This window comes from Patagioenas fasciata, chromosome 11, assembly GCF_037038585.1.
Source record: "Patagioenas fasciata isolate bPatFas1 chromosome 11, bPatFas1.hap1, whole genome shotgun sequence".
Lineage (NCBI taxonomy): Eukaryota > Metazoa > Chordata > Aves > Columbiformes > Columbidae > Patagioenas > Patagioenas fasciata.
This window is the reverse complement of record NC_092530.1, coordinates 2,968,591-2,994,611: the sequence shown is the minus strand read 5'-3', so window position 1 is coordinate 2,994,611 and position 26,021 is coordinate 2,968,591. Positions and strand designations below refer to the sequence as shown.

The window sequence follows — 26,021 nt, the reverse complement described above, 5'->3', positions numbered from 1 at the left end:
TCAGCTTCTGGATAGGAATCCAAGAGTCTCGATTGGTGCGATATTGCTGGCGATGCACCGTCGTGGTAGCAATTGGCACCTGCTGATCTTCAACCGTCAGCAGTCCTACAACAGAGGGGTCATCTGAAAGACCAGGCAAATCAGACAGTTGTTCAATTTTCTCAGTGTCCACAGCTGCTGTACCAAATGCCCACCTACACCCTTTTGGGTCCTTAAAATATCCTCTCCTGAGGTGGTCTATGCCAAGGATGCATGGAGCATCTGGACCAGTCACAATGGGATGCTTTTGCCAGTTTTTTCCAGTTAGGCTCATTTCAGCCTCTACAACAGTCAGCTCCTGGGATCCCCCAGTCACTCCACCAGTATTGATGGATTGCGTTCCTTTATAATTAGAAGGAATTATTGTGCACTGAGCACCAGTGTCCACTAAAGCTTTGTACTCCTGGGGGTGTGTTGTACCAGGCCATCGTATTTGTACAGTCCAATAAACTCTGTTATCCCTTTCCTCCACCTGGTTGGAGGCAGGGCACCTCTAATTCCTGTTTTGCACAGTCTCTGGGTGTGAATTAGAGGTTCCTTCAAGAGCATCAGAATCTCTTCTGCTCCTTTTGTAAACTGGAGCAGCCACCTTCCTAGGAGTTTTTCCTTTTATCTCACGTACTCGTTCTTGAAGTTCTGAGGTCGGCCTTCCATGCCACTTGCTCATGTTTTCTCCCTGCTCATGTAGGAAGAACCACAGTGAACCTCTTTTTGTGGGCTGTCTCTGCCCTCTCTCTCGAGATTGGAAACGCCTTCTCCTAACAGCTGAAACATAGGTTTGTGCAGGTCGTGAACGGTACGAGTCTGCTCTGAGCTCTTTGATTTCTTGCAACAGCTTTTCAAACCGGTCATCAGATTTTTCACACAGTTTCTCCACAGCGGAGACACAAGCCCGTAGAGAACCAGCAAGGCTGTCCTCAAAGTTCCGGAGCTGCTCAATCACTTCATTAATTTCTTGTGCACCTCTAGCTGACCAGACCATTCCTGCCAATGACTTAGCATATGCAGGTGGTGCACTTTGTACAAATCTGCGCCACATAGATTTTGTACAATTGATTCTCTCTGGGTCTGTCCCCTCTTGGCTGTTTGGTCCTAGATAGATGATCTCTCGCACAGCTAATTCTCTCAGGAACTGGATACCTCTCTCCATAGTATTCCACTTCCCTAACTTGGATATACAATCTTCCTTGTAGGGAAATCTGACTTTCATAGCTGCCAGGAGTCGGGTCCAGAGAGTAGCGGCATTAGACTCTCTTGAAATTGCCCTATCAATGGTGGAATCTTTTGACAGAGATCCCAGCTGCCTGGCTTCACCACCTTCTAATTCAATTGTTTCTGCCCCATTGTCCCAGCATCGCAGCAGCCAGGTTAAAATATTCTCGCCTTCACGACGACTAAAGTCTTTTCGCAGATCTCTCAGCTCACCTGGAGAAAAGGACCGAGTGGTGGTCACTTCATCTCCACCCTGTCCTGATGATGCCCCTTGGGTTGATGTTGGCCCTGTGCCATCACCTGCTGCACGGGTGGTCTTTCTAGTGACTTTCTTACAACCAGCAACTGATGCTGATATGGGTTCACCATCATTTGATTCATTTCCAGAGTCTGAATGACTGTCACAGTGATTGCTGTGGTTACAGCAGCAACAGTGCCCAGTGTGTGAAGGCGGGGGGGCTGCCTTGTCAGCCTTTGAGGCTGGGGAGGTGGTATCTGCAGCGCCCTTGGCAGAGGAGCAATGCAGAGGAGCTGTAGCTTCAGCCTGCGAAGCCGCGGTTGCGGGGGCCGTGGCTGCAGCAGCAGCTTTGGCTGTTTTGCCTTTTCTCGAGCTGCCAGGAGTGCTTTTTGCTAAAGCTTCCGAAGGCGCACCGCAAATCTCAGGACTAAAAAGAGACGCAAACCTCCTATTGAACCTCATTTCTCTTAACAGTAACAGAAACTGACACACATTCAGCAAACCAGATAACACCATCACAGTTCTATCAAAGCTCCAAGGATATTCAAAGTTCTCTAAAACATTTGCAAACTGTCCTAGCGAAAACACAAAAGTATTGTTAGTCAGCCTTTCTAAAGATTCGCTTGACCAATTAGCAAATATAGAGCCATTCTGCTCTTTAATCTGTCCCGGAGGCTTTTCAAGGTAAAGCAGAAGCGAGTAGAAATTCATTAACGGCTGCAGTATAATGAAATAAACCAGTGCCATACCACACAGTATCATCATGACCTCTGTCCAGTTTCTTGTTGTTATAGAATGAATACTTCGATTCAGAAGGAAACACCAACACAGATATGGGATCAGCAAGCACAATGTAGAAAATAACTGATACAACTCATGCCACAACATCTTTAAGTCAATGTAATTCACTTTGCCTTAATACCACTAAATAATATCCGAAGCAAACAGATGCGCAAGTATCACAACTCTTTGAGTTGGCATGGTGCCAAGAAAATTGAAAGGTACGTCAGAGCAGTAGAAAAGCCAAAGATCTCCAAATATACCCCTTTCTTGTGCCCCACGTTGGGTGCCAATTATCTGCATTAAAAGAGAAACTTGTGTTTTAACAAAACCAGGACATGGGGTCACAGACACCAGAGGGAAGGGAGGAAGGCCAGCAGCAGAGCACAGGCTGGTGGGCTCCAGAGATGACTTTGAGATACCTGGGCGGGGCTGATACAGGTGGTACCATGGGAAGCAGCTCTGAAAGGTGAAGGGTCTCAGGAAATCTGAGAAGCCTTACAGGACAATTTTCTTCAAGCACAAGAATGATCTGTCCAAGTATCCATGAGAAGAAGCATTTATCTTGTGAGGCTGCTTGTCTGAACTGATAGAGGTCCAGGGAAAAAGGCAGCACACAGAAGGTGGAAGCAGGGGAAGCTGCAAAGGAGGAATTTAGGGATTTAGGGATAGTGTCAGAGCTCCCCTGGACTTGATACCTGCAGGGAAGGGTGAGGGCAGCAAGATGAACTGATGCTACTTCCTTCCTAAAAGAATAGCCAGGGCTAATGTGGGCCTGTTGCTGAACTTCACAAGAGTAGAATCAGACAGGACTGAGGCTTCATGGATTCTCTGCCTCTGTTTCCACCTTCACCAGCAAGGTCTCCTGGACCTTTGTTCCTGAAGGCAGGAGTCTGGAGAACAACCAGGAGTGGATGGGGCTTAAGTCGGGGGTTACCTGAAAAACTCAGGCACCATTACAGAAATGGAGATGGGTCATTTGACCAGCTCCCTGAACATCAGTATTGCTATGCCATGGCACCTGAGATTTCCAGGAACACACATTTGTCCAGAGGAGTGTGATTCCTCTTGAAGTGTCTTGGCCTATCTTCTCACTCATGTGGTGTTTCAGGCACCCCCTTTTCTGACACATTCAGTCTTTACCAGGAGACACTCCAGATCCGTATGAATTTTGTGGAGGGGGAGGAAAATAGTAGAAATACTAGTTTATGGTTATTTATTATGGAAATATTCTCTGCTTGGCTACAGTCCTGAAATCTTTACTCATCCACACCAGACATGAAGACTATAGGAAAGTGATGCACAGAGCCTTGACTTCTAAGGGCATTTTAGATGTTAACGAGCCCTCTGCTGCCACGTTCCTGAACTGCACATATGGAAAGAATGAACAAACTTCTTATGAAGTGAAAGGCAGAGACAAACCCCAAGTTTCTGAGGTTGTTTGAGACCCCATGAAGAGCCATCACTGACAAAGCTGTGAAGGAAACAGCCGTGTCCCTAGGGGCTGGTGAAGGAAAAGTTCGGAGACACTGGTTACAGGTGGTGAAGGCAATGTGGAGGTGGCTCTGATGCCATGTCAGCCCTCAATGTTTCTTTATCTTCAGAATGACTGAGTCCCGACCCCCAGGGCCTGGTAAAGCAGACCTTTTCTCTCAAATGTTTCTCAAGGCTCTGCCTGTGGTCATTGTGAGTGTATTTGTGTTTTGGGTATGGGTTTGGTGTCAAGTGCTGTTGTTTTAACCACAAGGCTGTGGTTTTCTGAGGATTAGGCAATGTCTGTGAACTACTCACAAATGCTCCAGCTTCTTTCATAGACCTGGGAATGTTCCTCAATCACCTAAGCTGTCCCAGTTCCAAACTCACTTGAATCCTCAATCTGGATCCATACTCAACCACTACAGGAGGTTCATGAGTCCTCCATGCTCATGGATGTTTCCTGAGGTCACTCCGAGAGTGAGAGGTGTGCAAGGTAAACTCACGGGACATGACTGAGCACAGCCACCCCCAGCAGCAGCCATTCCCCATCTCCCAGGCGCAGCCATGCCCACAAGCTGGGAATGTCACTGCCATATGTGACTTGCCGAAGAGAGGCCTTTCCTTTCATTTTCCAAGGAAAAACTTCCATTCCTCTTCCAACTGCAGATATCAACAGTCCTCTATTTCTGGGTTCAGACATGGTTGTAAGCATTTGCAAAAGCCATCAGCCATAACCTTGTTTCTCCCTGACGTTGCATGACCCTCTCTCCCACATGTACACACACTCAGTCACTGCTGTTCAGGGCCTCTCACTCTTCAGAAGAGCCCTTGAGCTTCTTGGTTCTTCCTGGTGCTTATTACAAGCTTCATTGCTCCCTCCAGAGCTCATGGTGAAATTTCTTGTCCATAAGAGGACCCTTATGACCATGTCTTGTTAAATGTTTGGTTTTTTTTATGATCTCTTGTGCAAAAGAATAGCCACTGAAAAGTGCAAAATACAACAAAACTGGTGTTGAGTGAAATGCCATAAAAAATTAATGAGTTGCCCCTGTGGCTGTGCCTTCCTGGCAAGGAGTCTGACGTGAGAAGGGGATCCAACCTCCTCCACTCTCTGGAGAGGCACAAGAGCCGTGTCCATGTCACCTGGGGACACATATTTGACTTTTGCCAGACCACCCTTCATACGAGCCACTTATATATGTACTTGTGGATGAGGTATCTAACCTTATAGTGCAAACATATATTTCATTGGCACTCTCCAGAATGGCTACCACAGGTGCACAGTGCTATGTTGCAGATATTTATAACCAGATTAAACTTCTTTTCTTTTTTTTTTTTCAATACTAACATAAATTACATAAATACGTGAAGGATTATTGATGTCTTTTCACATGATTACCCACAGAAGGCTGACCAGCTTTGCATCCCAAGAAATCAGAAGCCAGAGGCTGTAGTGAATGAGACATGAACTCTCTTTAAGGTATAAAGAGAGATGTTTATTACAAACTCAGGCTTGCATTTATACTTGCTATGATGCTTGCTCAAGTATTTGCTGATTTGCTAAGTTAGTCATTACATAAGAGATATATTTTGTGTTTCCACCAGCATTGCTGCCAGAAAAGCATTTTTTTGTCTATCACAAGTTACCCCCTTTCCTTGATATATCAAGTAGCATACAGTCCTTTCTTCTTGTATTTTTCCACCAACACTTATTTTCACACTGTTGACTCTTGTAGTTTCTCACAGGCCCAATGTCAGAATACTGCCACAAGAGGCCAAGGGAAGGATGGTTTGGGCAATGTCCTGGGATCTGGGAAACTGACGCATGCTCTCATGTCCCCAACACCCTGCACTCGTCAGTGAGAGGAATGAGAAACTCTGCCAACTAGCTCTGAACTCACAGTCATGAGAATTGTTTTATGTCTAACTGCAGCCAATGTTGTCCTGGCAGTTCAGAGTTTGAGCTTCCAACCGTGGAGACATTTGAAAGACCTGTAGATGTGGCACTTCGGGATATGATTTAGATTTATTGTTGGACTCGATGATCTGAAGGGTCTTTTCCAACCTAAATGATTTTATGATTCTGTGATTTGAGTCAAAAGGATTTCAACTCCTACTACCTCCAACTTCCCTCTGAGGGCAGCTGTTGTGCAGCACAACTTTCCTGGGCAGGTTGGGCAATGGTTTGATACCTATTCTGGAAGTTTTCTCCTTTCTGAGGTAAAAGACCTTCGATGAGAGACGGTTGTAGAGATTTGGGTCACAGAGGTTTGAAGTAGTCCTTTCAAAACATGAGCAGGTTGAGCTTTGGATCCAAGGAAAACTGAGACACTCTCAAAGATGTTTTTGAATAGTGGTACTATTACTAATAACACAGAACTTATTCTCAGTTGTGATAATGAACTAAAGCTCTTGAATTTCATTCTCAACAGTCATTCTCACTTCTCAAAACAGGAACTACATCTCGGTAGCTAGCCTCTTGCATGATGTTCTTAGAACAGTGATTTTTTTTCCCTCTCTTCTACCTTTTTGTATCATTTAAAGAGTACACCTCTTGGACAGAAGTGCCCCGAAATCATCCTGCTTCCATACCTTTTCTCCCTTTTTGTCTGGCCTGATGGAGAGGTGGCATAGGGGAGTTATTTCCTTTTTAGCCAAAGAACCCCAAGGAATAGATCCCAGGTTGGTGCAAAGGCACAAAGGAAGCCAGAATGTTTACGTGATGCACACTGACACACACCGTTACCTGCATTTCCAGTCTCTGAAGTCCAAACTGTCCAGCAGAGTCTGGAGTTCTGAGCTCCTTTCATGTGCCCTGTGTGACACGTGTAAAATGAAACTACTCCAGTCAAAAAGCTGGGTTTGATCCTCTTCACAGCCTGAAGCACCACATGTGTCAGGAGACAAGCCAGGATACCCAACGAGGACTCACTCTGCTCTGCACTTAGAGTTTAGGTGTTCTCGGTAGTCTCAGGAGACAAGGTGTGCTGATTCCTGGGTTCAAGGAGCTGGTCAAGAGCCTTGTCTCCATTTCTGTAATGGTGGTTTTGATGCCTCGCTGATGTACAGACTCTGTACATGGATGCTGACATCTAGTGAGCAACCTGCTCTGACAAGATGAACAAGGTGGGCTGTTCCTTTTGGAATAGTATTAGCATGGCACAAAAGAACTTGGGTGGGGGCAAATGAAAAGGGATGGAAAATATGTGGTCAGGACTGTTTGGAGGTACTTGTAAAGCAGTCCTGTACTTGATGCAAATTATTTCTGTAGTCAGGGAGAACCTGAGAGCTCTCCCTAATTTGAAAACATGAAGGGGAAGGAAGAACAGCATCATTGAGACTCAAAGAGGCCTTGGGAGGTGTCTTGACCAATCTCCTGCTCAAAGCAGGGTCAGACCAGATTACTCAGGGCTTTATCCAAGCACATCTTGGTCACTTTCTGGGGCAGAGTGGGTGCACACTGCATGGGAAACAGCTCCCAGTGTCTGACTATGCTCATGACTGAAAGGTTTCTCCCTTGAGAAGGAACATCAGTGATGACTTCAGCCTCTTTCCCAGGAGGTGCTCCTGGATCCCCAGGGACACCTGGAGGGAACACAGAAAGTGCTGCCTTGGGCGGCTCCTGTGCTGCTGAGCTGGGCTGGGCTCCTGGGACAGAGGGAGCTCCTGGCAAGCGGCAGCGCTGCAGAGAGACAGCTCTGCCCAGGAGCAGCTCCTCTGCACACGCAGCAGGGCTGAGGGCTCTGCCTGGAGGTGCTGAGGAGGAGCAAGACAGAGAGAGACATTAGAGGCAATGTGGGGTGAGAGGATTGCTGTGAGTTCACAAGGAGAGAAATCTTCACAGACGGTAGGTTTGTGGCTGCACATCATTGCATCTGCAAATCATGATGAGATTTCATAAGGCTGACACAATGAAAAGCCTACAAGATACGTAAGTAAAACTTTCAGATAGTCTCTTGCATAACACATGACAGCTGCCTTCTGAGGATGAAATGGTGTGTGTAGGCCAGGGTACCCAGGGCTGTCCTGCAGAGCAGGGTCCCTGCACCCCAGGGCTGTCCCGGGGCAGGGACTCTGCCGTCTGCCAGGGTCAGCACTCAACCTGCCCGGGGAGATCCCCATGGTGCTGTTGGGAGAAACTGTGGGTAGAAGGAGTGACCCCCAGCAGAGCAAAGTCCTTCTGCTGTTGAGATGGCACAGCTCCACATCACCCCCAGGATTTTTCCAAAGGGGATGCCTTAAAAAGAAGATCAGTGCAGGTATTGCTATAAAGATAAGGAGCTTTCTGGAATCTGTCTTTTCAGATTGCTATTCCAGGAATTGGTGGGAGGTGGGGCAGGGATGAGAAAAGGATAAATGGAAAAGTAGATCTCAAGTTTTGCCAAGACACTGAGACTCCGGAACTGCAACTCTGAGTGATCAACAGGTCTGACAGAAGCCTCCTAAAATCCCTTCAGTCACTTTTCTAGATGTGGACAGCAACAGAATCACCTTTGCTGGACTCATCAGGGTTGTTCTTACCTGTCCTTTTTTTCTTCCTGCAAACTGGAAGATGCTCCCCGGCAGTGCCTGCAAACAGGCAGGCAGGGCCAGGGTGAGTGCACAGAGGTTGGAATGGGGTCTGTAAGAACTGACAGGGAAAAGACACAGGACAGGGAAACAGCCCCCAGATGGAAAATCTCCAGGCAGCAGGGAAGGAAGGAAGGAAGGAAGGAAGGAAGGAAGGAAGGAAGGAAGGAAGGAAGGAAGGAAGGGGAGGAAACTAACACCAGTAATGCTGTGGAGGGAGAATTCTGAAACCTCCATATGATCCTCTGCAATGCAGAACCCTTCCTCTGAACAAGCCCCCTCGCCTCCTCTCCCACTCAGCAAAGCCATAGAGCTGAAGTAAGGTCTCCTGGAAAAGGAAAAGAGTGTGTGAAGCAGTTTGTATAAGAGATGGCTTTGATTTTGTTCAGAGAGGTCTTCCCTAACTTGTCACTGTCTTTTCTTCCTATGACAGTGCCCCATGACCAACAGCAGCTCCATCACTCAGTTCCTCCTCCTGGCATTCACAGACACACGGGAGCTGCAGCTCTTGCACTTCTGGCTCTTCCTGGGCATCTACCTGGCTGCCCTCCTGGGCAACGGCCTCATCATCACCACCATAGCCTGTGACCGGCACCTCCACACCCCCATGTACTTCTTCCTCTTCAACCTCTCTGTCCTTGACCTGGGCTTCATCACTACCACTGTCCCCAACTCTATGGCAAATTCTCTCTGGGACACCATGGACATTTCTTATACGGGATGCACTGTCCAACTCTTTCTGTTAGCCTTTTTGATTTCAGTGGAGTTTTTGCTTCTCACCATCATGTCCTACGACCGCTACGTTGCCATCTGCAAACCCCTGCACTACGGGACCCTCCTGGGCAGCAGAGCTTGTGTCCACATGGCAGCAGCTGCATGGGCCAGTGGCTTTCTCCATGCTCTGCTGCACACGGCCAATACATTTTCACTGCCATTGTGCAAGGGCAATGCCCTGGACCAGTTCTTCTGTGAAATCCCACAGATTCTCAAGCTCTCTTGCTCACACTCCTACCTCAGGGAAACTGGGTTTCTTGTGGTTGGTGTCTTAGTGGTATTTGGCTGTTTCGTTTTCATCATACTGTCCTATGTGCAGATCTTCAGGGCCGTGCTGAGGATCCCCTCTGAGCAGGGACGGCACAAAGCCTTTTCCACCTGCCTCCCTCACCTGGCCGTGGTCTCCCTGTTTGTAAGCACTGTCATGTTTTCCCACCTGAAGCCCTCGTCTGTGTCTTCCCCATCCCTGGACCTGGTGGTGTCTGTTCTGTACACAGTGCTGCCTCCAGCAATGAACCCCCTCATCTACAGCATGAGGAACCAGGAACTCAGGGATGCCCTGAGGAAAGTGATGACAAGATTATTTCAGACAAAATAGACTTTCCATCTCCTTCTGCAAATTACTCATAAGGTAACTGTCCCGGTTTTGTTAAAAAACAAGTTTCTCTTTTAGTGAATTTTGCCTGCCAGCTAAAGCCTTCATATTAGCTGCATTTTCCTGGACAACCACATACGTGTTTTGGTAAACAGAGCAATGGAATGCAAACTTATTGATAAGTACGGATGGACATCTCGTGAGAGGGGCAACGAGAAACCAGTGACCAAGAGACTGACCAACTGTGTATAACATTCCATTCACGTGAACACTTCATATAAAAGTGGGAGATCACGAGGATCTCGTCCCTTTTTTCCTTTTTCCCTTCTGCTTATGACCAGCATTAGGAGAGGACCTTGCTGGTTGTCCCTGCGAACTGAGGCCAGTGAGAGACTGAATCCAGCTCCGGCTGGTTACAGAGACCAATCCAGGACTTTGGGTGCTGGCTCTGCAGTTGCTGAGACTTTCAAGATTGGTTTTGTATATTTTGTATTATTTTCTCTATTCTTATTAGTAGCATTAGTAAAACATCTTTAATTTTTCCAACTCTTTTCTCTCTGTCCTTCTTTCCCTCCCGATCGCCTGTCCTGAGTGGGAAGGGGGGAGAGGGAGGGGCAAAAAGGGGTAGTGGCGGAGGGAGAGGAGGTTAATAATGCATCCACCAGGGTTTTATTGTCACCCCACAATCTTAACCCTCGACAGTAACTCCTTACAGTCCAGCCTGTTTTTTGCCATTTGTCCTTCATTTGGTTTGATTTTTTTTTTCATTTTTCTACTTATGACAGTCTTTTCTACAAAGAGATGTCATTAGTCATAGCATTTCTACATCAGTATCTACTCATCTTGTGTGACACAGAGACTTTCAGGAGTAACTATCTCTGTGTGTTCAAATAAGGTGCCCCACAGTGACTTGGTTTCATGAGATGCTTCTTCAAAGACCTTCTCTGGAGCTGCAGGGGCAGTTCCTGTGTGCAGAGGCAAAAGGAAAATCGTTCCTGCACAGCAGCATGGCCAGAGAGGACCAGTGCTTGGTCTTTCCTAAGCTGCTCTCTGTTAACTTCCACACTCTTCTCCTGAGCCCTTTTGTTGACCTAAAGCCTGAGTGTTTTTGCAGCTTGTTCACAGTCCTGCTTCGTGGCAGTCCTGTGATCACAGGCAGGGAAGGGCAATGGGGTCTTTTTTGACAGAGCTGGCCTCCATAAAAATATTTCCACAATGAAAGGGGATCTCCTGAGAGCAGTGCCTGAAGGCTGAGGTCTTCTTTCAAAGTTTCTATCAAGAAGATGCTCAAGAAAGTGCTCTGGCAAAGAAAACGTCCATGTACAAATAAAGTGTGTGAGTGTGCAGGGTTGAGGCATGCAGCAGTGTCCTTGCACAGTCAGACATCCTGGGATAGACTTACAGGACCAGTAGGGCAGGGTATGGTCTGTGCCATTGTTCACTGGACACCCTGGAGAAGGTCCTCAAGGGCAATTGTCACAGATCAGTCCCTTGCAACCACCATTCCCAGTACTGGGCTCTTACCCCATGTCCAAGAGGTTGTTTGTTTCTCCATGGGGGGACACCATATGACTAGGTCAAAAGTCCATGTTTGCACTGTACTAGTAGGATGTAAGCAGGCTCATCGTGTACATGTTGTGAGATAAATCCAAGTGAGCACAGACACCATCAGCTGTTCCTAGAGGTGCCATAAAGGTCAGTAGGTCAGACAGTAGAATCTTTAAGTCACTTCACCTTGAGCATAAATCCCCTGGGAAACCACCTGAATGCAGCACTGGGATGTGCTTCCTGGAACCTATGTCCCAATGTGCATTTTTCATACCATGGGTCATCTCAGACAGGTGCACAGCAGAGAGACACAGCAGAGGGCTGAGGTTCCTCCTAGCCTCTGGGAGTGGAACAGGTGGCCTCTGCGTGTGCAAGGGAAGCACTTGTGTTTCCATACACCCCTGTCAGAGCCCTGACATTCCTGTGTGTGACTCCAGGAACAACTCCTACCATCCAAATGAGATTTCTCTCACTGGCCTTGTCTGGTTCCTTGCAAATGCCCCTGTCTGCTATGTCAGCCTTCCTGTCTTTATGACCTGTCCTGTTTATTACACAGTATGAAAGAAGGACACCTCTTGAGCATCTCACCCATGCAGTCAGAAAGGGTTCTGCAAGCATGAGCGTTACCTTCTACAAGGTGGCATTTCTCGCCTTCCACAAAGCACATCTAGGGAGTGTGATGCAGTCAGAAGCACACACACCTCCATGTTTCACCTCTCTGAACTTCCTTCACACTTCCTTTAACCACCTAAAAGACAAACAAATGCTCTCACTCATAGGTGTCCTAGGAGGAGAGAGGAGACACAAAGACCTACAAATTTCCACAGAACAAGGGGACAAGGACAATCAGACAATTTTCAATGGAATTTCCTCCAATGGGAATGAGGAATGTCCTCAATCCTCAGGAAAAAAATCTCTTCCTCCCCTCTGTCATAACTTGCCACACAATTGTGGTTGGGGGCACCCTCATCATGGGGCTACCAGTGGAAAACTTGGAAACCTGTTGCATCTCCACCACCCTGACTGTCCCCTGACTGGGGACAGCACAATATCTGCTCACAGCAATGTTAGTGCTATTTCCTGCACCTGTACATTTATAGAAGAAATTTGATTAAATGTAACCTTCTTTCTGAAGAGTCTCATTTAGCATTAGTGGCTCAGCACTAGTAGCTAAAGTAGTTTAAGCCTTAGACTGCAAGAGATGACTGAGTCTGAACATTTTGATAAAACTAATGTTGCTAAAACAGAACTAGCTGAATCGGCCAATATGAGTAGAATTAAGAAGATAAGGACCAGTGAATCAATTTCAGGAGATCACAGTAACTTCAGAATCCCAGTCCAGTGACAGGGAAAATCAATAAGAAATCAAGAGACAACTGAGCAGGATTAAGTGATTGGATTTGGGGATTGAATTCTGGGTGATACAACTCTAATTGAGGGGCACAGTCTGGAGTAGGAGTCCCTCCCTGGAGGCACCCATCTCGAGCTGTAACCTAAGAAATAATAAAAGAGGAGTTGGAAACCTTCACTCGGATCTCACATTTTCAGCAGGACCTGGGCTTCAGACCCTATTATGGTGGCCAGTATGTGTAAATCCGGAACAATATATGGAGTGTTTCCTGCTGGTGGACACATTCGATGATCAGTACTGGGCTGTGTGCCACCCCCTTCTCTCTGCAAGGCTCCTGAACTGGAAAGGTTGTTTTCAGAAGACAGCTGCTTTTTGGCTAGGGGGACTGATGTCATCTACATGAATAATTTCATCCTTGTCCCAGACCCCTCTTTGTGGCTCCAGCATACTTGATAACTCGTCTGTGATTTTTCCACAGTGGTGGAATTCTCTTGCAGTAAAACTGTGACACTCTTGCTCATAACCTGCTTTTTAGATCCAGCCTTCCCCTTCCTGTTGACGTGACATCCTATGAGTGCATCAGAGCTGCCTCCCCGGGACAGCTCTCCTGACCAGCATGGGTAGGCAGAAGGCCTTCTCCACGTGCTCCTCTCATCTTGTTACTGACACTGTTTGCTACATCATTGTCTGTGTGATGCCCAGAACAGCCCTCCTGAGGTAGTTTAACAAAGCCCTTTTTAAAAACCATCCTGGTCCCTGCTCACCTGCTCACCTATCACCTCTCTCCTCTCACCTACAGCCTACAGAGCAGAAAGCACAAGGAAGCACTGACAAAAAGGCTTAAGAAAGCTGTGAGATACAGATAGAGCCCGTTGGAATTATTGGCCTGTTGGAAGAAATATCTTCTGGTTCTCTTCTGAACTGGCCCTGAAGGACCTGGGCAGGTGTGTGTTGTGTCCTGGGCACTCCTCTGGTAGTGTGGGATATCAAGAGGGCTTTTGGTGTCAAGGAGGTTGAGAAGGCTGGCCAGTGTCATTGTGAGACCTCCTTCAAATACCTTGGAAAGGCCAGAGCTGCCAGAGATGTTACTGGGGACTTGTAAAAGGCAGACGTGAAAGCAGCCTTCAAAAAGGGCAGGGAGGAGGATTGGGAGAATTACAGAGTGGTCAGCCTCACCAGGGAAGGGAAGTCATCCTGCAGTCATCTCCAGCCATTTCAAGGACAAGGAAGGGATTGTATAACACACGTGGGAGGGAAAAGAAGGAGATGTTTTGTAGTGGGACTTCAGCAAGGCCTTTGATGTGGTCTCCTGTAGTGTCCTTAATAGACAAACAATCAGTGTGTAATGAAAACCGTTCTAGCCAGGAGCACAAAGCACAGCAGTGTATGGGCTGCTCGTGGGGAAAGTCAACTCAGTCGCAGGCAGACCCAGTGCAATGGTGTTCAGGGGACTCTTCCAACTTGTGTTATTTAGGATTCCTTAGAGAGCTCTTTCAAAACAGATCAGAGAGAGGAAGAAGAAAAAACAGAGAGGCAGAAACAGAGATAGAAAATGCACCAATGTAAATACAATGGTTTCTCCACTCAAACCCTTGGTAGGAAATATATTAGAAACGTTTGATGAAACCAGCTTACTTTCCTCTGATCACATACTGGACCACAAGGAAAGTGATGGCTGGGTGTGATATCATGTGGTCAGTTATGTCTCAGGAACTCATAATCCAGTAGGAAGCCAATGGCAGTGGAGGGGGATGTGAAGTCATTTCTGTCTCTGGAGCTGATAGGCCAGTAGCAGGAACATGGCTGGGAAAGGGACTGTGAGGTCACGTCTTTCTGAAATAGCTTATAGGTCAGCCATTCACTCATGGCTGGGATTTGTGATTTTAAGCTCACAGCTACCAGTGTCTCTGACAGGGCAGCAGAAGGCACCTAATTGGCACATTGACTGTGAGATCCCCTCTGCCAAAGGACCTGGGTTCACTTCAAGAACGGCGGCTGATATTTTGGTTGTCACATCTCTTCTGCAGCAGGACAGCAGCAGGTACCTGGCTTGGTCCTGTCTACCTGAGAGGATGAAAGGTGACTAGACTTGGAAGACTATGGTGAGATTACTTCTCTCTGGTCAAGTGAAAGGCTACAAGAAGACGGATGGGTTGAGGTTCTGGCTTGAAGGAATGTTTCCCAGATGGTGAAGCTTTCCTTGGAGATAGGAAACAGCAGGAGAGAGAAACACTGCCATACAATGTAGCTTGGAAGGTGAAGACTGCACATAAGAAGGAAGAAATGTGATATAACAAATCATCCAGAAGGATGAGAACTCTCCATCTCTTTGTGTTTCAAGGAACAGTGTGAGGATGGAGACAAATCAGTGAATGTGTGAAAATACCAGGGTGAGAGCGAGGGAAGGAAGTGAGATGGCTGTCCACAGCCCACTGTGGTGGAGATTACAAAGGGGGCTGGAAAGGCTGGAAGTCAACAAGAGAACCCAAGTCTTTGTCCCCACAGCTATGACAATTGTCTCTGCCACCAAGACCTATGAGGAGACATGTTGTCCTCAGGCACTGGGAGGGGCCTCATGGCCTCCTTGCACACCCCCAGGAAGGCTGGGAACTGTCACACCATTGTCCTTCACTCAGCATCACACACCCAACATCGTCCTGCCCCAGGAAGAGCCCTGAGCAATGTGTGAGGGACAGGATCTGCCTTCCCAGGGGCTGGGGGTCAGGCCTTGGCCTCTCTGCTTCACCCAACAAAACCAGGGTTTTCTCAGCATCTGAGCTCCCTGCATATTCCATTTGTCTATCTGCTATCATGGCCTCCAATTATCTGCTCTAATGAGTCCCTGGGGAGGCTTTGTTGGTAGTTTGCCTCAGCAGAACTCATTATTACTTCAAGGTACTTAGTATATTTTAATTCTGACTTTGGCTTCTGGAAAGGTTTGTGCAATCTCCTCTCAGCATCTGAGGTTGAAGGACTCAACACCAAATGCACTATGGCCCTCATTACACTGAAAAAAGCCCTAACAAATGATGACTCTTCCTCTAATTGTCTTCTGGTCTTGCACAGTTAATTAGAGAGGTTTCCTGCTGTAGTTTTGGAGAAAGATTTCAAAGAGTCTCTAATAAATATGCATTTTTATTGTACAGGGTGTAGTTTACTACTATTTAGTTTAGAGAAGAGGTAATTGCAGCATTATCTGATTGATATTGATCCAGGGACTCTCCTAAGGAGATCTGAACTGGTTGGAGAAGCTGTCCTTTGAGGTCTCACACAGAGGACAATCTTGCTCCACATGTCCCCAACCCCATAATTTCTCTTGTTGACCACCTGGGACTTGCATCCCTTTTCCTTACATCAGACTTCTCCACTGCAGTCTGCAGCTGGATGTTACAGTTCCTTTGCACCAGCTCCCCTCTGCTGTCTTTAGAGACCTGGCTGCACAGAGGAAAAGAGGCATTGTTCTTATTTTTCAACAAACAAATGAAATAAAACTGATTAGATTCATTATTAAAAAAAACCAGCCAAACAAACAAACCAAAACACTCGTCAACTGTATTCCAAGTACCTGCTGCCACCAATAAGGGTCATCTTCCACAAGGCTTGACCATTCAACATATGTTTCAGACAGAAAATAAATTATAAAATAAACACAATTAAAGAGTTGGTTGAAGACAGAGTACTGCAAGACAGGCAAGCTTATAACTCCCTGAAGCTCAAAGCAGCAACTGGATTGTTGAGAGGTGTCTGAAAGACCAAAGAGTAAGGGGAAGGGAAATCCAGAGACCAATCACAGGCATATGCATAGTTATGTGCATATTGGCTGCTGGAAATGTGACTTTAGTAAAGATCAGTTTACTTAGAACTCTCAGAATTACATGAAAGATGAAGGAGATCAAAGGGAGAGTGCTGTCAAGGCCAGTCTAGTGGAAGGCCAATAGTTCTCTTGCTTATGATGCACATCCTGAAAATTTCTCATTTTGATCTCATAGGAAAACATGGATATTTTATTAGAAGTATTATATTGTTTCAGCTGAGGAGTTCCTACTCTTACTTTCAAATGTGTAAAATTTCTCAAGTTTCCAGGCAGAACTCCGTTGTCTGACTATGAGTATCCAGTGCTGCCTCCAGAGGAGCCAGTGTCTCTGAGGTCCACATCTTGGACCGGGCGCAGTCACAGAGGACCTCGTAGAGATAAGAGACCCTTGGAAGCTGCAGCTGGAGCCTGGGCAGAGAGTTCCAGGGTACCTACACTGGCACCATTTACCCTTGTTTCTGTAACTGCATCCCAACCCAATCTTACAATGACTTGCCTTTGCAAAAAAGGGCAGCACACAAAATCCCCCAGAGGTCATCATATTAAAACAAGACAAAACAAGGAGGATAACAATACCAGCAATGTTTTATGCTTGAACTTGCAACAGGACATCTTTCATTCTCTTTCTTTGTTGCTTCATTTTAGTAAGATGTTCTAAAACATTTTCATCATACTGAAACCTGCAGTTTTAAGAAAGGTAATTCTTGTGTCGAACACAGAGCCCAGGGTCCCCAAAAAACTCTCTTCCCATAACTGTCCATGTTACCTCTAACTCACAGAGTGAGTCATGCTTTTAAGGTGTTGACTGCTCTTGCCTGATGGAGGAAACTATGGTAAAAAGCTTAAGTAAAACACTCTTTTTGGATGGACAAATTGGCACTGATCTCATCAGATCTGTGTTGTCTGTCTTTCTACGTAAGTATATGGAAAAAATCTATATGTATAGGTAGGCATACAGAAGAATCATAGAATCACGTAGAATGGAAAAGACCTTTCAGGTCATCATGTCTGACCACAAACCTACAACTTCCAACCCCCTACTAAACCATGTCCCTAAGCACCACTTCTCACCTCCAGGGATGGTGACTCAACCACCTCCCTGGGCAGCCTATTCCAAAGCCTGACAACCCTTTCATGCAGTTAGAAACTTTTCTTTTTCATAGCTAGCATGGTCATTGTTTGGATTCATTTTGAAAACAAGAAGATAACACCCTGGGACAGAATTAATGTTTTGTTTTGTTTTGTTTTTTTCCAGTAACTTGCGAGTGTCATTGAGCTGGGACAATGAGAATGTAAGAACTTATTGTTATCTTAGTTGTTGTCTGGGAGCCAAGGTCTTTTCTGAATTCTCTGGCTGCAGGTGTGAGGCAGCAGGGAAGGGGGGCATGGATGAGTGTAGGAGTCGGTCCAAAGAACAGTATCTGCCTGAACATCGTCATCAAGAACAGATGGACAATGGCTTGGAGAGAGGCCTGAGGAGAAGAACTGCGTTGCACAGGTCTCTCCAACCTGGGGACAATAGCTGCTGTCCAGAAGATGGATTTTCACCTGCTGCTTCAGCCAAACTTGCCCGCCACCTCCTCCCTCTTACTAAGGCCAATGAAGAAGAGCATGCGCAGAGGCTCACTGAGGGTCACCCAACGAACAAGTAAGAGACCCCTGAACGTGAGGCTATGTAGACGCAGACAGGTTCTGGCAGGCGAAGCGGAGATTCTTCAAACTTGCACAGTTAAGCCTGAATTGCGAAACAAAGGCAGAGACTGGCCTCAAACAATGGGAGCGAGGGGGGGTGAAGAAGCATAAAAGATGACTCCTGACTGGACATCATTGAGATTTTCCCACCAAAGGATCACGGATCATGACAGAGGACCGGCAGGATGCTGTTCGGGACCCGGGACCATAGGGACGCCTTTGGACTCATGTTGGTAACCAATCCTCTTTCCCCCTTTTCTTTTTCTTTCCCTTTTTCTCTACTTTCTCTATCACATGCTGCTTTATGGGCTAAAGAAGAAAGTAACACTGTTTGTTTGAATTATAACCCCTTAGCATTTTGGTTGCCTTGATTTTGTGCTTAGAGATCAAGGTAGACGAACCATCACGAGTCCGTCACCGAATGGACCGTGACAATGGGACAGACCTTGACTGACATCCAGACTGATCATTGAGAATATTTCATGTCATTTGTGTCATGCTTCATGTTTAAGGAGAGTTGGAGTTTTCCAGCTAGAGGGAACAGAGAGGGAAATGTAGATTGATTCTTGTTTTGCTCCATTCCAGTGGAGTTCTGTTTGAGAATTCTTTTTTGCCACTCTGTTGTTTTGCAGAAGCCTCTGGGCCTTTCTGCCTTTTTCTCTTTTCTCTCTCCAGGGTCGGTTGTTCAGGACAAGGGTGTCTCCTCCTGGGACTGGCTGCTCAGTGTGAATGGATTTTGTGAGGAATTGGACCGAGTATCTTTTACTTCAAATTCTATTTTCTATATATTATTAGAAATAGTGCGTTATTGCTATAATTTTGTTATTTCATTAAACTGTTTTATTTATCTCAATCCACGAGTTTCCCACTTCTTTGATTCTCTCCCCTAGTTGGTGGCAGGGTCACAGAATGAGCGAGTGAGTGGCTATCGTTGTTATATTCCTAGTTTGGGAATACCCAGCTCCCTCAGCCACTCCCCATCAGACTTGTGCTCCAGACCCTTCACCAGCTCCATTGCTCTTCTCTGAACTCTCTCCAGCACCTCAAGGTCTTTCTTGTAGTAAGGAGCCCAAAACTGAACACAGAATTCGAGGTGTGGCCTCACTAGTGCCCAGTACAGGGGGATAGTCACTGCCCTGGTCCTGTTGGCCACACTATTTGTGGGCCATCACCATATTCTTCAAGGATGGGCATCTTTTCTAGGTGGAGTAGGCCCAGGAGGTGGTGAAGAAGGGCTTCACTGTGGCTGGAGTAAGAGGGAAGGCTCTTGTTGTTCTTGGTGTGGAAAAGAAGTCTGTGGCATAACTTCAGGATGAAAGACCTGTATGGATGATCTGTGCTCAGGATAACAATGTCTGCATGGCTTTTGCAGGGGTGATGGCTGTTGCCAGAATAGTTATAAACAGAGCTCATGTGGAGTGTCAAAGCCACAGACTGACAGTGGAGCATCCTGTCACCATGGTGTACATCAGTCCTTATATTGCTAGCCTAAAACAGAAATACACACAGAGCAATGGCTGCAGATCTTTTGGTATCTCTGCTCTTATCATGGGATTTGACTTTGATGGAACCCCCAGGCTGTACCAGACCAATCCCTCTGGTACATACCATGCTTGGATGGCTAATGTCATTGTCAGAGGAGCCAAATTTGTGTGTGAATTTCTGTAGAAAAACTATACTTGTGGAACCATTGAAACAGATGATCTCACTATCAAGCTTGTAATCAGGGCTCTTTGTGAGGTGGTGCAGTCTGGTGGGAAGAACATTGAGCTGGCAGTTATGAGGACAGAGTAGCTGCTGAAGATCATAAACCATGAAGAAATTCAGAAATATGTTGCTGAAATTTAAAAAGAAAAGGAAGAAAATGAAAAACAAAACAGGAGAAAACACCATGATTAATGAAATTTAACTGCTTAGTTGCTTCTTTTTAATTCAAGTGATGGATTATTCTCTATAGACATGCAAGCATTCCACTTAGACCTCACTGCCCTGTGATTCTGTGGTAGACACCAGGATGCTGTTGGCCTTCTTGGACACATGGGCACACTGCTGGCTCATGTTCGGCCGCTGTTGTCCAGCATCGCAGGTCCTTTTCCACAGATGACAAGTGGTGCCCCTCAGGGGTCCATACTTGGACCAGGACTGTTTAATATCTTCATCAATGACACAGACAATGGGATCAAATCTTCAGATATTTCTGCTGGATTCTTTATTTTATGCAAGGAGACTGGTTCCTTAGATATACTAGGTTAGTTCCTCAGGAAAAAACAAAACAAAGCAAACCAAACCAACCAAACAAACAAACCCACAAAACCAAAAACCAAACCAAAACATGTTGAATGCCATTTTGAAACAAGCTCTACCTCCCAGGAGTATCTTGTAGTACAGGGGTTTGCAGATGGCAACATAGTGGTCATAGGCCATGATGGTGAGAAGATAAAACTCTGCTGAAATTAAAAAGACAAACAGAAAATCTTGGGCAGCACACCCCAAGTAGGAGATGGCCCTGGTGCCCCACAGCGAGCTGGGCATGGCTTTGGGGACAGTGGTGGAGATGGAGTGCAGGTCGAGGAGGGAGAGGCTGAGCAGGAAGAAGTACATGGGGGTGTGGAGGTGCCGGTCCCAGGCTATGGTGGTGATGATGAGGCCGTTGCCCAGGAGGGCAGCCAGGTAGATGCCCAGGAAGAGCCAGAAGTGCAAGAGCTGCAGCTCCCGTGTGTCTGTGAATGCCAGGAGGAGGAACCGAGTGGTGGAGTTCCCGTTGGACATTTGCTGTTTCTTGCAGTGGGGGCCTCTGTTTCAAAAAGAAATGTCAACTTACAAGTAGGACAGAGTCAACTGAGAAAAACCTCTCCCTTTCTCATAGAAATTTCCCCTAATTGGAATGCATTTCCTTCCTCTGGTCTGTGCTGGCTGAGTGTGCTGTGAGGAGCAGGACCTCTGTCCACATGTTGCTAAGCAACCAAGTTTGCTCTGCTGCAGTAGGGACATGGGAGCTCATTTGTGACAACTCTGACGTTCTCGCGGAATGTCAGATGTAGTCCACTGTTAATGGAAAAATTCAATATCTGCACTCATGACTCAAGAGTGTGGGCTGCAGAGGAGAGGCTTAGCATGTCTTTATAATAATTTTGTCTCTGTTTTTTATTTTCCAACATAACATCTGATAAGAGGTTTTCTTCAGAGGCAGAAATCCCCATTTTTATAACTGAAATATGAAGGGTATTGGGACAGGACAGGCAAATGGGCTCAGTTTACTGTGGTTCAGTGCAGATTTAGGAGAGCAGCGGTGTCCATCTGTCCTGTGCTTTCACTTGTGTTGCCTTGAAGATGACTTCACATGCAAATTGCTCTTTTAAAAAACCCAAACTACTGGACTCATATGGAAACAAGGAAGCACAATTTGAAAGGGTAGGTCTGCAAACCGTTCTCTGTCTCAGCCCAGAGGTGGAGATGTGATGGAGAGAGAACACAACCCCTCCCAGAGATAAGCAAAGAACTCAAGGAAAGGCTCAACACTCCCGGGGATCCTACAGGACAGCTGGGCCTTTCTGGGGGCAGCTTACTAGTCCAGATGGACGGGTAGAGCAGAGAGTAAGGACTGTTGAAGATGGGGTGTCCTAAAGGGAGAGTCAGATCATTGCCCAGCAGACAGCACCCAGCAGACATCTACAGAGAAGATGTGTACAGATAAGGACGAAAACAGAGCTCCTGAACACCCCCTGCTCTGCTGCCTGGAGCTGTCCCTGCCTGCAGCTGTGTCTCTGTCCCCAGGTCTCCTCCTGTCACTGTCACAGACCCCATCCCACCCACTGTGTGCTCAGCTCTGCCCTGCAGACCCCTCCCAGCAGCCAGCACTGCCCAGGGGCAGCTCTGTGTGGGCCGGCCCTGATGGGAACCTCAGACCAGCCCTGATGAGGCTAGAAAAGTGATCCTGATGCTGTCTGTAAGCCATGGTGTGTTGGTTTCTGATACTCTCAGGTTTATTCAGCTCGAGGACAAACAGATTCACAGGTTCGTTTCCTCCTCCTGAACTGAGACATTGATCTATATGTCCCATTGAGCACACAGACAACCCAGAGTAGGAGATTGAAAGAACGGGATCCTTCCCTTTCAGGTAGCCCCTGACTCCCAGTGCTTCTTGAAAGTCCCCTGGGAAGTTTACTGGGGCGATCTGCAGCTGTGAGCAGCCCCGACCCATGCAGCACCCTCTTGACAGCAGGACCTGTCGGGGGTCACTCCTTCCACCCACAGCTTCTCCCCACCACACTGTGGGAATCTCCCCAGGCAGGCTGAGCACTGACCCTGGCCAGCTGCAGAGTCCCTGCACCAGCACACAGCCCTGGGGTGCAGGGACCCTGCTCTGAAGGACAGCCCTGGGCATTCCTGCCTGCACTCTCTGGCTTCACAGTTGTTCAAAATTGCCTAACAAAAACCCTCTCGTTATAGGTCCCACAAGCTGTGACTGAGGCAGCATTAGGGGATGCCTCCAGGAACCACAGCTGCATTGCCCTGCACTCAGAGACTTAGCGTGCCAAGGATTGTGAAGATTTCTTCTCCAGTGCTCTCACAGTCATCCTCCCAGTCCTGAATGCCTTTCACCTCTCTCTTTCCTGCTCATCTTCCTGAGATACCCAAGCAGACCCCTCAGCCCTGCTGCGCTTTGCAGAGGAGCTGCTCCTGGGCAGAGCTGTCTCTCAGCGGTGCTGCCACTTGTCATGAGCTCCCTCTGTTCCAGCCTCACTCAGCAGCACAGGAGCAGCCCAAGGCATTTTAGTGACACCTCTGATGGGTTTGTGCTGAGTCCGTGAACCTCAGACCCTGAGAGGAAGTTGAAGAAACCTCTCAAGGAGTCAAAGTCAGATGCAAATCCCAAAGTTTCTTGTAATGTTAATGGGTCCCACTGAGGGACACAACTAAGCAACTGTCCCCAGTGTCTGGTTAGAGCAGAAAACTGGAGGCAGAGATGACAGATCAGGAAAAGCTAGATAAAGATGTTTCTGATGCTGAGTAATCTGGATGTAGTACTTAAGACAAAGTGCCAAGCTCTGACTCTACTAACGAAAGGGCAAAGCCATGAACCCCAGCTCATGGGAAGAGAGATCCTGTCCCTCACATGTTGCCCAGGGCTCTTCCTGGGACAGTGTGATGTGGGGCTGGGCAAGGCCAAGGGCAGGACTATGGTCCCACACCTCCCAGGTTCCTGGGTGGGAACAAGGAGGCCATGATGTCCCTGTGCTGTAAGGACAAGGTGTCTCCTCACAGGCATCAGTGGTGGAGAAAATAGCCATCACTAAGGGGAGAAGGAGCTCACGTCTGTTGGGGGCTTTCAGCCTTTTTATCTCCCTTTATCATCTCCATGATAGTATGTTCTATTGTGTGGCATCACCTGCACCTCCTTCCCTGCAGGCTGGAGACATGGAGACATCCAGCCTGCTACCCCATCTTGCTCTTGCCTGAGCATCTTCCTTCCTTTGCTGAGATCTCTCCATCCTCCACAGCTGTTCCTTGAAGCACAAAGCCTTGGGCTGATGCAGACTCCCTCTGGGTGACCTGCTCCACCACAGCACTGCCCTTCACACTGCCCGTCACACCAGTGCTGAATCGAATGGGATGAGATCTCCAGTTGTCTGGGTGGCTCATGCTCCTCCTAGTGCAGCTGCCTTGTTCATCATCAGTGTGCACCCCTGGCTTGTGTAGTGCCCCTGTAGGGCCCAGGCCCTTCTCCTCAGCATCACCCCTCAATGCATCAGGTCCTGGTCTGTCCTGATGGATGGGGCTATTCTCCTGCCCTGATACAGAACTCCCACTTGTCCTTGTAAAACTTCAGAGTTTTCTGAAGGGTGAATCCCAAAGTTTCTCCAAGTCTGTACTCTCCCTGGACTGAAGCTTCATTTGGTCAGCTGTTAATGTTTTCACACAGACAGCCTATCCTGATGAGGGTGTCCCTCCCAAGATAACAGCATGAGGAGTGGCACGGCTCTACAAATGCCACTTCCTGGAGAAAATGTGGAGTCTTAGAGGTCTGGTACTCACAATGCCAGAGATCTGGACTCTGAGGGGAAGTAGCCCTTTATGTGAGGGAGAAGCAGGAATGTGTTAAGCTCTATCTAAGGATAGACGAGGAGTCATCTGAGAGCTGAGGAGTCAGCATGAGAGGGCAAAACAACATGGGCAATGCTGTGGTGGGTGGACATCTGCTACGGACCCACTGGGTAGGAAATGGAAGTAGATGAGGCCTTATTCAGACAAATGAAAGAAACCTCATGTTTGCAGGCCACTGTCCTCATGGTAGACCTAAATTCTCCAAATATTTGCTGAAGGTGCAAGACAGGAAAGCCCAAGCAATGCAGGAGGTTTTTGGACCTCATTGGCAACATCTTCCTGACATGGATGACTGAGGACTCAGTGAGGTGAGATGCCCAGGGGGACTTCACACTTACAAACAAGGCAGATGTATCAAGATCTGGTCTCCCTAGTTTAAGAAGGAAAAGAAATTACTGGAGGGATTCCAGCTGTGGGCTACAAAGATGATAAGGGGTCTGGAGAATCTTTCTTGTGAGGAAAGACTGAGAGAGCTGGGTCTGTTCAGCCTGGAGAAGCTGAGAGGGGATATTATCAGTGCTCTTAAATATCTCCAGGGTGGATGTCAAGAGGATGAGGCCAGACTCTTTGAGTGGTGCCCAAGGACAGGATGACGGGCAACAGGCACAGACTGAAGCACAGGAGGTTCCATCTGAATATGAGGAAAAACTTCTTTACTTAGAGGGTGACAGAGCACTGGAACAGACGGCCGAGAGAGGTTGTGGATTCTCCTTTTCTGAAAGTATTCAAAACTGGCCTGGATGCATTCCTGTGCAACCTATTCTAGGTGAACCTGCTTTAGCAGCTGGGTTGGACTACATGATCTCCAGAGGTGCCAAGCACTCTGTGATTCTGCGATGCTGTGAAGATCTGATCAGGGATGTAACAGTTAGGGAAGAGAAAGTAGAGCTGAGGCTCCTGAAAGCATGAAACAAGGCCAAGAGCAGGATTTCAGGAGAGCAGGCTTTGTCCTGCTGAGGGACCTTATTGGAAGAATCCTATTGAATACAACCCTGCAGAGAGGAGAGTGCAGAGAACCATTGGATGGTCATGGATCTCCTCTTCAAGCTCCGGAATGGTCCATCCTGACATGCAGGAAGTAAAGCAAAGTTGGCAGGAGGCTTGCATGGATGAGAAAGGAGCTCCTGACTAAAATGAAGCTTGAAAATGAAGCACAGAGAAGGGTGAAGCTGGCTGCCTTCGAGCCTCAATGGTTCTGTGCTTCTGCTCTAGAATTAGACATCTGCATGTGTTAGCAGTTGTCTGAGCACAGGGGAACTAGAGGAAGGAGGGGATTCTTGGGCCAGCTCTGGGATGGACTGAGGACCCAAGGCCAGCTCCTGGAGGGAACACTCAGGCACCACCATCACATACACCACAATCATAGAATCACAAAATCCTTTCTGTTGGACGGGACCTTTAAAGCACATCTAGTCCAACTCCCCTCCAATTAAAAGGGAAATCTTTCACCACACCAGGTTACTTCAAAGCCCCATCCAGTCTGAGACTGAACATGGCCAGTAGTGGGACATACACAGCTTCCCTGGCCAATCTATTCCAAAGTCTGTCATCATAGAAAACTTTTTCCTTATGTCCAGTCTAATCCTCTCCTCTTTCAGTTTGGATCCATTCCCTTTGTTCTGTCAGTGCAGGCCTTGGTAAAATGTAGAATGTTCTTTGACCAGAGACATGTTTCAGGTGTCAGACCAGGGTCAGTCAGCACACTGTCCGAAGTACTCTTTGCTCTGAACCAGCTCATAAAAGGCAGCATGTATGCATTCATTAGACCTTTCTCTTGGGACGTGTGCTGGCAGAAGCAGAGAAGTGTCTGCAGGGGAAATTAGTGATT

The 26,021-nt window shown here is 47.2% G+C and overlaps 1 protein-coding gene and 1 pseudogene across 2 annotated transcripts in view; both read left to right on the top strand.

Annotated features, from left to right (window-relative positions):
• Nucleotides 1-10,190, top strand: part of LOC136106261 (olfactory receptor 14C36-like) — a 32,510-nt gene extending 22,320 nt beyond the window's left edge. For both annotated transcript variants that reach the window (XM_071813357.1, XM_065846519.2), the window contains exon 3: nt 8,748-10,190. In XM_071813357.1, the coding sequence (XP_071669458.1) occupies nt 8,748-9,686 (939 nt within the window). In that variant the 3' untranslated portion in view covers nt 9,687-10,190. The remainder of the gene's footprint in view (nt 1-8,747) is intronic.
• Nucleotides 10,191-17,995: 7,805 nt separating this feature from the next.
• On the top strand, nt 17,996-19,987 carry LOC136106397 (proteasome subunit alpha type-7-like; annotated as a pseudogene).
• The last annotated feature ends 6,034 nt before the right edge of the window (nt 19,988-26,021 follow it).